The 14,861-nt window shown below is 40.1% G+C and overlaps 1 protein-coding gene across 13 annotated transcripts in view; it reads left to right on the forward strand.

The window, feature by feature from the left end:
• rbfox3a (RNA binding fox-1 homolog 3a) overlaps window positions 1-14,861 on the forward strand; it is a 1,511,127-nt gene that overhangs the window by 896,075 nt on the left and 600,191 nt on the right. For 12 of the 13 annotated variants that reach the window (XR_010977565.1, XR_010977567.1, XM_068058136.1 and 9 more), the window contains exon 4: window positions 690-1,084. The exons of the other annotated variant lie outside the window; for it this stretch is intronic. Coding sequence is in view for 10 of the 12 variants with exons in the window: in XM_068058136.1 (XP_067914237.1) it covers window positions 1,067-1,084 (18 nt within the window). In the remaining 2 variants the exon portion in view is untranslated. The remainder of the gene's footprint in view (window positions 1-689; window positions 1,085-14,861) is intronic. 13 annotated transcript variants of the gene reach the window in all.

Consider the following 14,861-nt stretch of genomic DNA (forward strand, 5'->3'; position numbering starts at 1 on the left):
TTTCAATAACTCTTGAGTAGATTTAATGTGGTTTAATGCATTTCTTTTCTTAGAAATAGAATTTTCTACTCTTTATTTTTAATCCCGCTTCACTGAGTGAGGTGAAAGTTAAAAGTGTCACTGTGCTGTAAAGTGTAGCTGGGTATAGAATTTTACTTTCTGTCCTAATCCCTTTGAGCAGGGACCAATCTCTCCTGCTTTAGCACTAAATTATTTAAAGTGTTGTTTTCTTCATGCTTGAAAAACACGATGCGTTTCTGTGATAAAAGGTTCTAAGTAGAGGCATGTGGGTAATTCTAAGGCCAGCCTGTTCCTATGCTGGAATGGCATGTAAAGTGCTGACACAGGTTAAGTGTTCCTGGGAGCAAGCAAGCCAGCTGGTCAAAGCTGCCTCCACCCCAGCTGACCATGTGTGCAGCCTCTCATCTCAAAGCCTTCAGCACAGTGTCTGCATTCTGATTGGGCCACTTGGAAAGACTGAGACTCGCAGCCCCATCATTTGAACAACACTGCAGTAAAAAGACTACAGTACTACTCAGTTTAACCAGTGCTTTTTAAAAAAAAAAATCATCTGTTCCATTTGTGTGCATTTTATTTTACTGCAACCAATAATATCCCCCCCCACCCCCACCACCCCCCCCATCCTTCTAATTTTTCCCTCTCACTTTTTTTTATGCTCTTCTTGTTAGTTTGGAAACACAGCTACACAAACCCGGAATGGCTTAAACTGCTGTAAACTGTCATATGATTTCAGTTTCAACTGAATGATTTAGTTCTACCAATAAGGGACAGCAAAAAAAACGAGAGCCATACGATCGACTCTGACCACACAAGCTCAGCTGTGAGAAAAAAAGGAGACGGTTGCTGCAGATCACAGCTAGTGTAATACTGCTGAGAGAAGAGAGACAAAGAGAGGGAGTGAGAGAGAAGAAAAAAAGAAGAGAAACACCCTACCTTCAGTCAAAACCAGGGAACACAAGGACCAGTGAAAGAGATTCTGGTGGCCGCTGCAGTGTCCCTGCATTTCCCTCCCATTGAAGACACTTTGACTATCCTGGATTTCGAAATGATGATGTATTTCTGGGTAGGTACACCTTGGAACTGTTTTTTTCCCACATTAAGCAGCTCTCAGCTTTGTTCAAAAGCCACTGTTATCTGGCAAATTATTACAGATGCTGAATGACACAGACTATTTAGTTTGCAGGAAAGGGGTTAATGGTGATAGTTACCTGCTTTTTAACCCATTCATTGGCATTAAAATATATATTTAGGTTTGAAAACGTAACCTCCTGGATGCCACAATGCGGTTTATGCTTTTTACCATTGTATTGTGTGTGCTGAAGGAAACTTTGTGACTGTGCGAGTAAAGAGCGTGCAGTGCCGCAAAAACCAAATGCAGTTGGAAGTTGTCAGTGAGCTGCTGCATGGTTGGAATTTAAGTATCAGCTTGTGTGCGATTGATCAGTGATCTGTTGCTTTGAAAAAAAAGTATGCTGAATGGGAGCAGCTTATAAAATGCTGCAATTTGTTAATTGATGAATCAAGAAAAATTCTTTCGAGGTATAAAAGTCTGTGCATTGGGCCTTTCTTGGAAATGTGAATTTGTTCTGCAATTTTGGACTCTGTTAAAGTGTTGAGTTGCTGGCTCTAGGCTGTTAGTGTAATGTAGTTGCCTGGTCTGTGTAATCAAATGTATTAGCTCTTGGTTGCTTTCTACAGACATTTAAGCAGAGATTCAGTGGAGATAGCAGCTTCTCTGTTCACTGACACCATTTCTTGTGTAATTAAAGGGCAATAGGGCAGGTCTGGCCCACTGAAATGTGTTAATTTTCCTCCCTTTATTTCCATTTCCTACCAAGGTTAAACCTATCCCAAAATGTACTGGTCTTATTCAGCATTTTTTCATTCAATGCTTCACTACTGGTAGCATGAAAGACTTTTACAAAACTGAGATATGGTTGGAATTAAAATGCCTGGTGTTGGTAAAAGTGGTTTTATAGTAGACCTATGACCCTATGCTGTTCTGGTACAATACTCTTACAGAATGAATTTAAACCTGTCAAACGTGGTTGCTAAAATTTGTTATAGTTGTTCTGTGATCATGTCTAGTATGTTTTCATTTGTAATTGAAAGATTTTTTTACAGTATTTATAAGCAAGAAATTTTCTTATTCCATGTGATATCAATAATCCACTCAGGAAAATAATCAAACAACGTTATTTGGGAATTTATAAGGTTTTCAAAATACTTTTAAGAATCCACAAGGTTGTTACTGTTAATGACTGGAAAAATAATTGTGTTGAAGAAATAATTGGTGTTTCATTATAGAGTGTTTCTCAATCTAAGAGCTACTGTTATAGTCTAGTTTATAAGTTGGTCCTGAAACAGAACTGTAGAAACAGAAACAGAAACTGTGGTCTCACAATGTACCTGCTCCTATGACCTTTGTGTTATCAGTACATGTGCAGTGCACATACTGTCAAAATCTACTTCAAAACTGGAACTAGTTTGGGGGTTAGAATGTCTCAATGAAGTCAGCAATGATCTTAAAAATCAATCAGTACCTGTAACTCTGATATGATGGTACAAGTCTGTACTGGTATATACACCAGGCCTGTCGAGAATTAACTCTCCTGAACCATTTCACTTTATTGCTACTACTTCAACAGGTTTTAGGGTTAGTTTAAATACTGAACAAGATTTTTTTAAATTATTAATGCAATGTATGATAAAGGCATCAAGGAAAATGTCATGCGTTTTAGCCTTCTAGAGTATCTTGCTTACAAAGAGTAGTCGGCTGAGAGTGTAAAGGATGACAGCAGTTGATGTGTGTCCCACAGTATGTCTGAAAATATTTTGCTATTTTCATCACAGTAATTGTGTATGTTCACAGTGTGTGTGTATAATGTATAATGTATTATTTGCCTTCTTCATCCCCATATTTTACAAATGTACCTGTGGAAATTCTGCACTGTTTTTTCCTTTGTATGCGTAGGTACATGATGAATACAGTGCCTACAATTACTGCATGGACAGAAGTGGGGATGTTGGCCACTTATCCACATACTGTTTTTCTCTATCAGTACTGACCAGATTCTATTTCTAGCTGTGACTCGGATTTCCCTTGTTCTTATTTGTGAGCAGTAGTTTAAAATAAAAGTTTTAGGAACTAATTTATAAATTAAAAGTGGACATCAGATTGCATACTATAATAACATAATAAGAAAGAAAAATAAAATCAAAGTCATTTGAACATTAAAAATGAGGGAAATCCATTCTCTACTTGTAGGTCTCAAACTGGCTGTGAAGTGTGTGCACTCAACAGAAGAGACTTTGCGGATTTTAATTCTGTCCTTCAGTATTTAATGACAAAACTGACTTCTTTACAATTGGGGAAATTTATCTGTGATTTTTCATTTGTATTTGTATTGTGCCTCTAGAGACTGGAAATTGCCTCCCTTGGGTTTTATTCTTTAATAACAAAACACCAACTTTAAAGGCATTCAAAGACTCATTTATTCTCAAATCTGTAACAGCCTTTTCTTTCTGTTCTCAATATTGATGTTCAGTGCATGCTACTTGTTTTATTTTTCACTTTTGATAATTAGCATGATTTGGTGGGTCTTCCAGCAATGGTTTAGGAATTAAAAACACTAATTATTTTTCTGCTCAGTACAGCATCAGGGCCGAGTCCAATACTTAGAAATCAAAGTCTATAGAGTAATGTGGTGATGATTGCTACACTTCATCAACCATTAACATGAGTGTAGCATAATGTCCAACCTAGCAAAATGAATTGAGAACTTCTAAGTACCCTCGCAGTATCAATTAACTGGACACTGGCATATACTTTTATTCGAATAGTTACTGTTGTGCGATCATCTCACAACCATATGCTCAGTGAAATATTCTGAGTTGTCATATCTTTAAGACTGACATTCTAAAAAATGTCTAACTTGGTTTGCTAAATAATTACTAGTAATCTAGCACTCCTATACAGCCTTTACAGAAAAATTGCTTCCTTATAGTTCTGTACAAGTGTGACTGTTCTATCAAGGCGCTATGGCACGCCAGTACAGCGCTCTACAAAATATTTGGGCTTCCAATGTTTCTCAGACAGCAATATGAGGCTGCTTCCTTCACAAAATATGAAGCTGTTTCTTTATTAATTTATGTGTAGATTGTTTTCTGTTCCTTTATTTTTCCTAGATCAGAGATGTATACTGGAATACTTCATTTACAATCTAGGAAATTATAGTCGGTTCAGCAAAGAAAGTCGAAGTCAGAAAAATACCATGACATAGCTCTGTGTCTGATCCGTCCTTTTTGATGGCACAGTTCTATTTCTCAATTGGGACAAAATTGTGCATGTTGTCATTCTCGTGTTTTTTTTTGCAGTACAGGAAAGCAATAAAACTCAAACAAAATTGGTTGAATCTAAAACATGGTGTGGCCCCTTACCAAATGGATATTGCATAATTTAGGGAAGGCAAATGATTTTTCTGGATTGGGGAGTACATGTCCTGTGATGTATCCAGCTCCAGGCTCTAAACTTATTTTGTTTAGAGTCAAGAACAGATCTTGAATCATGGTCCATGAAGCAGGCATACCAGACTGTAGTGTGTAGGAATCCACACCAGGTCTAAAACTAACCTGTGCAGTATGGATCAGATTTTTGGTATAATATTGGAAAATTTATATATGAACCCCAAAAAAGGACACTTAGCATCAGGAGCTAGAATGTCTCCACCCTGCCTCAATATTGTTCAAGCACCAACGCTAGACTTCAGAATGTTCCTCACTCTAATTCAATATTATAAAGGTCAAAGATGCTAAAGTTCTACTTTGTCCTTTCTCAACCTCATCACAGACCTAAAGATGCTAGGCTGAAAGTGTTATGTCCCATTTCCAAATCCCTGCCTCATTACCCTGCTAACGCATCCAGCAAGGTTCTAGTTCTGCTGCTTGATCAGATCTTTCATCAGTATTGTACCGCTCTGTTAAGTAATGCCTCGGGGTTCTACCACCTTGCAAAGACATATGATTTCCTTGGGATACTAACATAATCAATGAATGAGGAAGAGAAAATGAGAGTGAGTGAAAGTAAGAAATATATAAAGGAGAAAGAATAGGACAGAATGCAAAAAAAACAGAAAATCGAATTCTTGCAATTCATCTCTCTAGCTAGAAAATGCAAAAAGCAATCTGGAAGCAGGACCCTCTCAGTTTCGTTCGGCTTACTGGCTGCAGGCTGTAAATGGTAGGAAACCTACAGTTCTGCTGTTAGGGCTTATGATATAATATGAGTAGCTATTTCAGTGCATCACGTCATAATGTTTACAGTTTCCTGAAGTAATCAAACTACATGTCATAATTCATTTAGCATCGATTATCTGCTGGTTTCTTACTTTAGAGTGTGAAATTGTCATTCTGCTGTGAGCTGCAATTTCACAGAGTCTCCGAGTGGTAACCTAATAGTACAAATTAACATTATCACAGCAGAGCTCTGAGCAAGAATGTAATCCCTGTTAACAGCGATAACAGAGTGACCTGTGGAAAGCCTCCAGATAGGATCTGTGTTACTGAAAGCAGAATTTGAGCTGAAGGCCTAGGTGGAAAAGAGAAGGACTGAGGCAGAGAGATGATAACATGAGATAGCACCAAATAATGAACAAGTAGAAACAAGAGCTGTGAATAGCAGGAACATGAAAATAACAAAGAAAACTGCATTTCTTCATATGTATCTGCTTCTTCTAATCTGCATGACGTATAAAGAAGAGATAATGCGTACTTCAGTAGGAAGAACATTATGGATGAACTGGTTGTAATCATCCATATACTTTTTATTTAACATTTTTCCAGCACTGTTATCCCGCACTGTACTAAGCACCACTGTGCTGGGAAAAACGATGCCTTTCAGTTTGCAGCATCCAGACCAGGGATTCCCAGCTCAAGTGGAATTAAGGACTGTGTGAGAACAATATGCCTAAATATAGACCCCAAAAACCATCCACTCCTGCACCAGTTACTTGCACCATCTTTTCTTCTGGTGCCAAGCAAAATTCCTAGATTATGGCTTGTGTAGCAACCATTTTTAAAGCAGTTTACATGATCATTTTGTGTGTCTGTTGGAAAATATATTGAGACAACCAAAATTGATTTCTGGTGATGTGTTTTGCCGTGATTTCCCTGGTTCATGTGTTGAGTTTGTTATTCGTTTGAAGTGTTATTCAAAATTCTGAATAAATATTCTGATTCTGAATAAAAATTCTGAATAAGTATCTGGTAGAATAGACTGTTTTTGAACACTGACCGCAGCTTTGGTAACCAAAGTCATACTTCGATATGAACTCATTAGGGATGAGTAAATAATTATTTAACTGAATAATTAATCACACTCTCTACTTAATGTTTTATGCAGTTGGCATCTATCATAGCACCCCATTAACATGAATGTGTCTGTCTTTTACCATTATTTATTTTGCATTGTCTTGTGGTTAAAATAAACGATTAAAAAAAATCAAAAAACGATAGACCAAAAGTTTGAAAAAAACACAGCTTTATCATATGACTGCAGTTTGAAAATATTTGCTCCAAGTTGACTCCTACAGTACTCCAGAGTGTTCACCAGTTAGTGGTTTCACTGTAAACTCCATTTTCTTAAATCCCTGGTAACTTCCTTTGGGTACTGTGCCAGATAAAGACTTGTCTCACAGCATGGTGACTTCAATCAGTATACATTACTCAAAAGTATATGTTACAACTTAAATACATTTAGAAATAAGATGAGTCAACTGCTGATAGAATCGGTGAACTGCATGCCATCTTCATTACAACATGGTCCTTTGGAGGCAGACATCTGTGATCTTGAATGAGCAGAATACGATACTAAATGTCCCTCGACAGACAAAATGAAAAAGTTGGGATTTCAGAACCACGTAGCCTCTTAACAAAGCTTGTGACATAACAAAACACCATATAGTGAGGGTGGGTTGTACTTACAGTGTCCTCTTTAATCTCACATTTTGCACTCTCAATACAGGGTCAAGTGGCCTCTTTCTGTGCCATAAACTTTCGATGATTCTACATGCTGAGGAAGGCCCTTGTCCACGCACACGTTGAAGTGAGCCAGCACCACTCTGCCAGTCAGTCTTGTAATGTTCAGTGGCACACATGCAGTATGGTGCTTGGTCGTTGTGTTTTCCAGACACCAATCTGTGTCTGTCCCTTGTTAGCAAGATGAGGAGGTTCCAGCTTATTGCAAGGAGCTTCCTCTCAGTCTCTGCTGCAGTGTATAAGTAATGTGCTGGTGTGGGAGAGGATGGCATTTTCAACATGTTGAGAAAAACAAATGATGACAGGTTTGATTAAAAGTGGCTGTTTCTGTTCTGACTCCATTACTGTTCAGCATGTTAGCAACTGTCACAATGAGATATTTACTCACTGCGGTTAGTAACTACTTGGCAAAGATGGAGCATGGCAGAGCAAAGGGGAAGAGACAAGCCAGGGAGATTTTACTGGAAGTTTGAATGTGTTAATTAGTGAGTTCTGACACTGGAACAAGGTTTTGTTCATCCATGGCTTTCTGGCCTACATGTTACTTTTAATTCTGAACTGTTGGGTAGTTTATTTGTACCCGTTAATTCAAGTAAGATTTAGATTCATTCCTTTGAAGGTGGGATTATTAGGATTTTCTGACTGCAAACTAGATAATACTGTGTGAAAACATGATTCAGAAGTATTGAAAATCGGAGCAAACTTTCTATAATCTTGGACTACACAGATCAGTTGTGACCCAGGTTATTTGTTGTTGGCCTTGGGTCATATAACTCAGACAGGACCCAGATGTGATTCATGGACTACAGTGAATTTACCAATCTCAGTTGGGGCAGCATTAAGATGTCCGAATTGGATTCAGTGCCTCGAGACTAGGAGGGGAAGAATCAACCAGGGTCTTACTTCTCTGCTCACGATACTTGAAAGGACAGATTTATTTGAGTAGAGGACAGGATCATGCTAAGCTATAATGTGCCCATGGTAATGATGTCTCCCGCACCTTCCTTCATAGACTATTGCACAAAAAATGGTCAAAGAACTGCTGACACCTGTTGAACCATGACACAGCATGAGCCCCTGACTTCAGGGGTGAAGAAGCAAAGGAAGAAAGGTAGCAGCTGTGTGTACTTAGATAGTCTTTGTAACTATTCAGAACCTTTGAGATTTGCAGTTTCACTCCCTCCACTGTCATTTCCAGCACTGTCCCAAAATGTGATCTATGTTTATGTATAGATATTTCTGGTGTGCAAGCCATGAATTCCTGCGAATAACAATACCAAATAGAGCAAATGGTGAAAGCTTGAGAATCTACCACTTGCTTCTACACTGGGCCTGAATTATTTTGGGTTAGGAAGCTGTGCACAATTAGTATAATTCAGCAGGTCACATAAAACGAATCTACAATAGTAGAGAAGAGATTGAAGGCCAAGGGCTTTAACAATATGGAGGGAAAGTTTTCTGTGTTCACACGGCTGAGAGAACACTGTGCTACCCTTCCTGTACTGAAGTCTTCCCCAAAATTATATTTAAAAGCAGATTTTTTTAAACTTTTGATTCTTATGTTGATATTAATGGAAACCAGCCTCCCCTCAAGCTGATGGGCTGAATTTTACAGCCCCCCCCCCCTCAAAGTCGGGGGGTCATGGCAGGGGAGAGAGCTGGGAAAATGCCTCCAGCAGAGGACTGCCATAGGCCTCAACGCCAGGAAAGCCGGGCCCGATATTGCCAGCGGTGACGAGGCCTCGTGGCGGCCCTCCCGGCGCTGGGAGCTTCACTTAAATATTTACATTTATTTAACTAAATTAATTGATAACTTACCCACTCCCGCCGTTTGTCCCGGAGAGATATTGGCACCGGTGGCCATCCGGGGATCTGAGGCAGAACACTGATGGGGAGGGGGGAGCAAGTAAGTGGGAGTGAGGGGAGCGCATGAGAGTAATTTCATTGGTATAGGGGGTGGTGAGAAGGGGTAAAGTTTAAAGTTGATGAACTTTGTGGGGGGGAGGAAGGTCGGGATGACTTTATGTAATTTTTTTAAATCAGTATTCCTTTAAAAATTTAAATTAAGTGGAAGGGCTCAAAGCCCTTGAAAAATGGCATCAGCGCCTGCACAAAGGCAGCTGACGCCATTGCCGGGGACAGACCACCCTCCCTTACGTGTCATTGTGGCGGGGAGCAGTCCGCCCCAGCCATTCAAATGAGCCGCCGCATTTAATATTGCGGCAGCTCTGTGACATGCGATCCACGTGGGCAGACTGCCATTGCTAACATCCATGTAAAATGCAGCCTGATATTGCAGTCCCATGCATATGGTATCATCTCCCATACATTGCCAAGTCTCAACTCTAAAGGTTTTGTTGATTGGAAATTGAACATGAGCAATGAAATCAGAAACATAAAATAGAACAGCAAATAAAATGTTTCAAAGGTTTGAAGCGTTGTGACAGACAAGATTCAAGTTGACCAAAAGCTACTCAGTATGTGACAAAAATATTTTTTGACTGAGGATCAGCATTGAGCCAGAGATTTAAATATCAGGGCAAATTCCGCAGATATATTGCTGAACTTTCTACTTGAAGCAGCTCACCAAGTATTTTTATTTCTGGTACTCCAGGATTTGCTGCGTTTACATTCTGGTGATTTGAGAATTGTGATATTTGCCACTAGCTGTTGGGTGTCTCTGGTGACAATGGGGAAACCACCTCTTGAGCTTATAATCTGTGCTGCCAGTGGCACCTTATTTATGTTCCAGCACTGACAGAAAGGGTCAGTTCTTCCTCTAGCAGCAACTCAGCAATATAAAAGCAGCATAAAATACTGCTGATTTTAGCTGGTTCCAAACTAAATTGCAAAGAGACTGCTGTAAAATCCCTAGAATGAAACTGTCATAAATGTACAAATTAGAAAGTGCAAATATTCCATTTCCGACTTTGTTTGGAAGCAGGGTGATTTTTTTTTTATTAGCCAGTTCAATTAAATGTTCATTTTTTCCGAGTATTTCATTAAAAGGTCCCAGCATATGTACTACTGCACAGTAAGAGGACTAAACCTAATGACATCACGCTTGGTGTATTTCTTTCTACTGATGGTAACCAGAAGGTTACTATTTCAATTGCCTGGCAGTGTTCTAACAGTGATTAGAACAAAAATATAGCCAATGCTGTAGGTAAACTAAAACTAGAAAGTATCACCGTACTATAAATTGGGGTGAGTCTTTAAACTTTCTTTATTTTACCACCCAAAATGCCACTTAGTACAAAGACTTGAACTTTGCCTGTGCAGGACTGGACGCATACCATAGAATGCACAATCGCTGATGAGCACAGAGTTATTACACTCCATGAACAGAGATTACTACACTCAATCTCTTTAAGTCCATGTATATTTGATCTCCTGATGTCCTGTGTTGCAGGTTTATTACATTCAACCTCCTGCAATCAGTGTGCAGAGGCTATTACACTTGATCTTCTGCAGTCATTTGGGTGGGATAGGTGGAGTTTGTTTGTTCGTTTGGATTTTAGCTGTGTGATTTTGCTATGCTTAGTCTCCCATGGGCCACAAGCTGCTCAGACTCTATTTTTAGAGACACTACACCAATTCCTTTCCATAAACCCTGTCTAACTGCACTCTTGGGCCTTGGTAAATCCTGTACTAATGTTAACTTTAGGATATTCAGAAGGAAAGCAGCATTTACAACACAGCAAACAGACATGCACAAAGTCCATCCCCTGTCAATAATTGGACAGGAATATTGCTTGCTGCTTTGTTTGACAAATAAAATTAATGAATTTTCAGAAAAAAGTTGAACAAAGTTGCAGGATGATTTTCTCAGTGTTGCAACACAGTTGTTTTTACACTTTTTTAACACTTTTTTAAAATCTCTGACTAGAATAGCTTGAATCTGACTTCGAAATAGTCTGCGTTATTTTGTATAGGAGGCAACAATATGAAAGCGGGGCCATGCAGCCCTACCAGCTCCTCTGCAATTGGTGGGAGCCACATGGGGTATGAGAATTTCTCATCTTCCCTTCTGATGTTTGTAGTCTCCTGCATATGCCCACTATGCCTGATAATTCCCAACTTGTGTTTGCTTTCTTGTGCTGCAGGGTAGAGGTGGGGCTATCCCAGCAGCCATAGGGGTTATGAAAGCCCTCTATTAAAACTCTAAGCGCTTATAGATTTAATTGAGGGCTTCTATAACAGCTTTAAACAGTTGCCTAACTTTATGCAGTTGTCTCACGTTCTCCACGTCTCCTGTGAGAGAAAGGTGGAGAAAATATTTACAAATCCAGCAACAAAGTGATCCGCAGAGATAGAAATGCAGTAAAGGGGAGATAGAGAAAAAGTAAACAGGAAGAGGTGGACAGGGCAAAAAAAAATTCACTTGGCCACACGTGGTTTATATGGTACACACTTGGCCATTTTTAAGCTGCAAATGTAAGCCTGTGACAAAGGCCTAGTGACTGAATATCTCACACCAGTAGTGACATCTCTGGATGTGGGAATGGGTCATCTCACAGGGACAACATCCTCAATGTTATTTTTCTCTTGGTACAAATGCATGAGGGTTTTATAACAGCATAACAAGGTGCATGAATTAAGAGCTGCTTGCTGTTCCAACCATGAAGTCTACATTTATGAAGCATGATGCTGCATAATTACAGAGCTTGTCAATACCTGAGAATTCCTTTTTTTAGGAATGAGGTTTATCATCAATAAAGTAAGACAGATAGCAAATCAGCTTAAAAAGATTGAGCTGTGTTTATTTTTCTGAGCCTAATACATTAAAATAGGTTATAATTTTAAACCACAGTGTAAGATTCTCATTCAAAATGAGTAAGAGTTGATAAATCTGCAATTATAGTCGATGTAGAACTTCATGTAGCCTCAGCTGTTACTCTTATGAAGTTAGTCTGGCTGCCTACAATCAAAAAGATGGCAGAAGAAATAAAGCTATTGTTCAGGAGTTTCAGATATGCAGCCTTCATGTGAAAGTTTTGTTGAAGTTTGTATGCAGTTTTCAAAACTGCATGAAAATATTTACCAAAATTGTCAAACATTTGCACTCTAGGTCCCTTTTGGTTACTGTAAATCAAAATGTAGATTGATTGATGGGAATTTCCACAATGGAACGCAGAAGTTCTTGGTGCTCTTCTCCCTTTTATAGTCGGACGTGAACTGAGTTAGAGGCCAAAATTCGGCTCAAAATGACATCTGTGCTGTTTCCGGCATGGCCCACGCTGAGCGCTTTATTGGTGAGGGTATTGGCATGGGGATTATGAGTATGTGCCGAAAGTATGCTAAGTAGGCAGATCATGACATCAATCAGCGTCTAATACTGTTTTCACGCCAGTGCTGCCATTTTGGACTTCACTGCTCTAGTTAGCGCCTTCTATGCACAGTTAAACATGTGTCAACAGCACAATGGACCTCCCCTCCAAAGCAAGTTAAAGGGATTTAGATTTTGATTTTAGATTTAGAGATACAGCACTGAAACAGGCCCTTCGGCCCACCGAGTCCGTGCTGACCATTAACCACCCATTTATACTAATCCTACACTAATCCCATATTCCTACCACACCCTCACCTGTCCCTATATTCCCCTACCTATACTAGGGGCAATTTATAATGGCCAATTTACCTACCAACCTGCAAGTCTTTTGGCTGTGGGAGGAAACACCGGAGCACCCGGAGGAAACCCACACAGACACAGGGAGAACTTGCAAACTCCACACAGGCAGTGCCCAGAATTGAACCCGGGTCGCTGGAGCTGTGAGGCTGCGGTGCTAACCACTGCGCCACTGTACCTTCTGGGTGCCACACGATAGGAAGGATGTGATTGTACTGGAGAGGGTGCAGAGGAGATTCACCAGGATGTTGCCTGGGCTGGAACATTTCAGCTATGAAGAGAGACTGGATAGGCTGGGGTTGTTTTCCTTAGAGCAGAGAAGGCTGAGAGGGGACCTGATTATACAAAATTATGAGGGGCATAGATAGATTAGATAGGAAGAAACTTTTCTCTTAGCGGAAGTGTCAATAACCAGGGGGCATAGATTTAAGGTAAGAGGCAGGAGATTTGGAGGGGATTTGAGGAAAAAAAAATTTCACCCAGAGGGTGGTTGGAATCTGGAACACACTGCCTAAAGAGGTGGTAGTGGCAGGAACCCTCACAACGTTTAAGAAATATTTAGATGATCACATGAAATGCCATAGCATACAAGGCTACGGGGCCAAGTACTGGAAAATGGGATTAGAATAGATAGGTGCTTGATGGCCGGCACAAACACAATGGGCCAAAGGGCCTATTTCTGTGCTGTATGACTCCATGACTTAATTGCTTATTACTTTCTACTGGCTCTGTTTCAGTGTGTTCAGCATCTATGCTTCACCAAGGAGATGCTCACAGACTTTACCACCTCCTGCAAGAGAGAGGGAAGTGTGTCAGTGAGTATTTCCATGATGTGCCTACCACAGTTGAATTGCTGGCAGTGTGTCCACGCTGTGAAATGTGGATGTGAGACTTGCAGCAGTGCTAAGTTTGTGAGGTAAGGCTATGAAAGTAAGGTATGAGTCATGGTTGATGGAGATTGTTGGTAGGTGAGTGAAGGGGATGTGATGAATGGAGCAATGTGTGAGGCTAGTGGCGCAATGGGTAAGATATGGCATATGCATTCTTTGACCATAACCACTTGTGTCAGAGCATTAAACTTCTTGCAGCACTGCATCCCAATCCTTGGGACTAGACTACTGGCATTAACTGAGATGGTTACCTACGTCCACTGTCTTTTTAGTATCTGCCTCCTGAGTCCCTGAGGGAAGGGAACCTCCTGCGCTAAGGCCTCCAGTGCTGCATCAGAGGACCTTGTGGTATGCTCTCTGGCCTGTTGTGTCATTTTTCAATGTTCTTGGTGCAATTCAACTCCTCTTTCACTACTTCCAGCCCCTGCTGCCATCAGAATGCACCTTGCCTTTAAGAAGTGCAGGCTGGCTTTAAGTAGTGCTAGCCTCACATGAACTTGGGCCCCCTGCTAAGGCGTGCAACCACTCACCAGTGCATTCAGTGCTTGACTGCATAGCACAATCATTATAATGAGCAAGGCTTGTGCGCTGCCTGCATTACTTTGACAGGTTTACGACACATTGTAATCCCTGTGTCCAATTTTGAGCAATAGCCTATTTAGCCCCACAGTGTTTTTGTACACCAAGTCGATGTGAGGCCTCGGCATACAGCTACTGGTTTTGGCAGTTGTAGTTTGAATAAACCAGTTATTTTTCTTTAACGTGATGCACATTTTAATGGTCATCAAAGTGCATACTAGCACTACTATTCACAAGATAACTGTTGTTTTAATTTAAGTACAATGGTAGCAGTGGCCTACATAAACAATTGGACAGGGTTTCTACAGAGGCTTCACAGAATCTATGCAAAAGATCGAGGAAATTCAGACATAGTGCAAAAATCAGTGCAAGTCACTTATGTACGAACTTCCTCAATTTTTTTGCAACAACTATTGGCATTACACTGTTGTTTCGGTGCAAGTTTTCACGAAACACTGCATATTTAATTCTATGTTTATACCTTTGACTGTCACTTTAAAAATGCTTTCCTGTCTACCAATTAATGGCAGACACCTGGGTTAAATTGAGATAATCGCAGAGCTAGGTTAGAAATCAATAGACCCACATAACACAAGACCTTGCAGCAGTATTACACAGCAGCACACTAGTGAGTGGAAGAGAGATTTCTGCCTAGAACATCCGATATGTGGAGTTTCTGATCTCAGTCACATCTTTGTGTCAATGCA

Source organism: Heterodontus francisci, chromosome 26 (assembly GCF_036365525.1).
Source record: "Heterodontus francisci isolate sHetFra1 chromosome 26, sHetFra1.hap1, whole genome shotgun sequence".
Lineage (NCBI taxonomy): Eukaryota > Metazoa > Chordata > Chondrichthyes > Heterodontiformes > Heterodontidae > Heterodontus > Heterodontus francisci.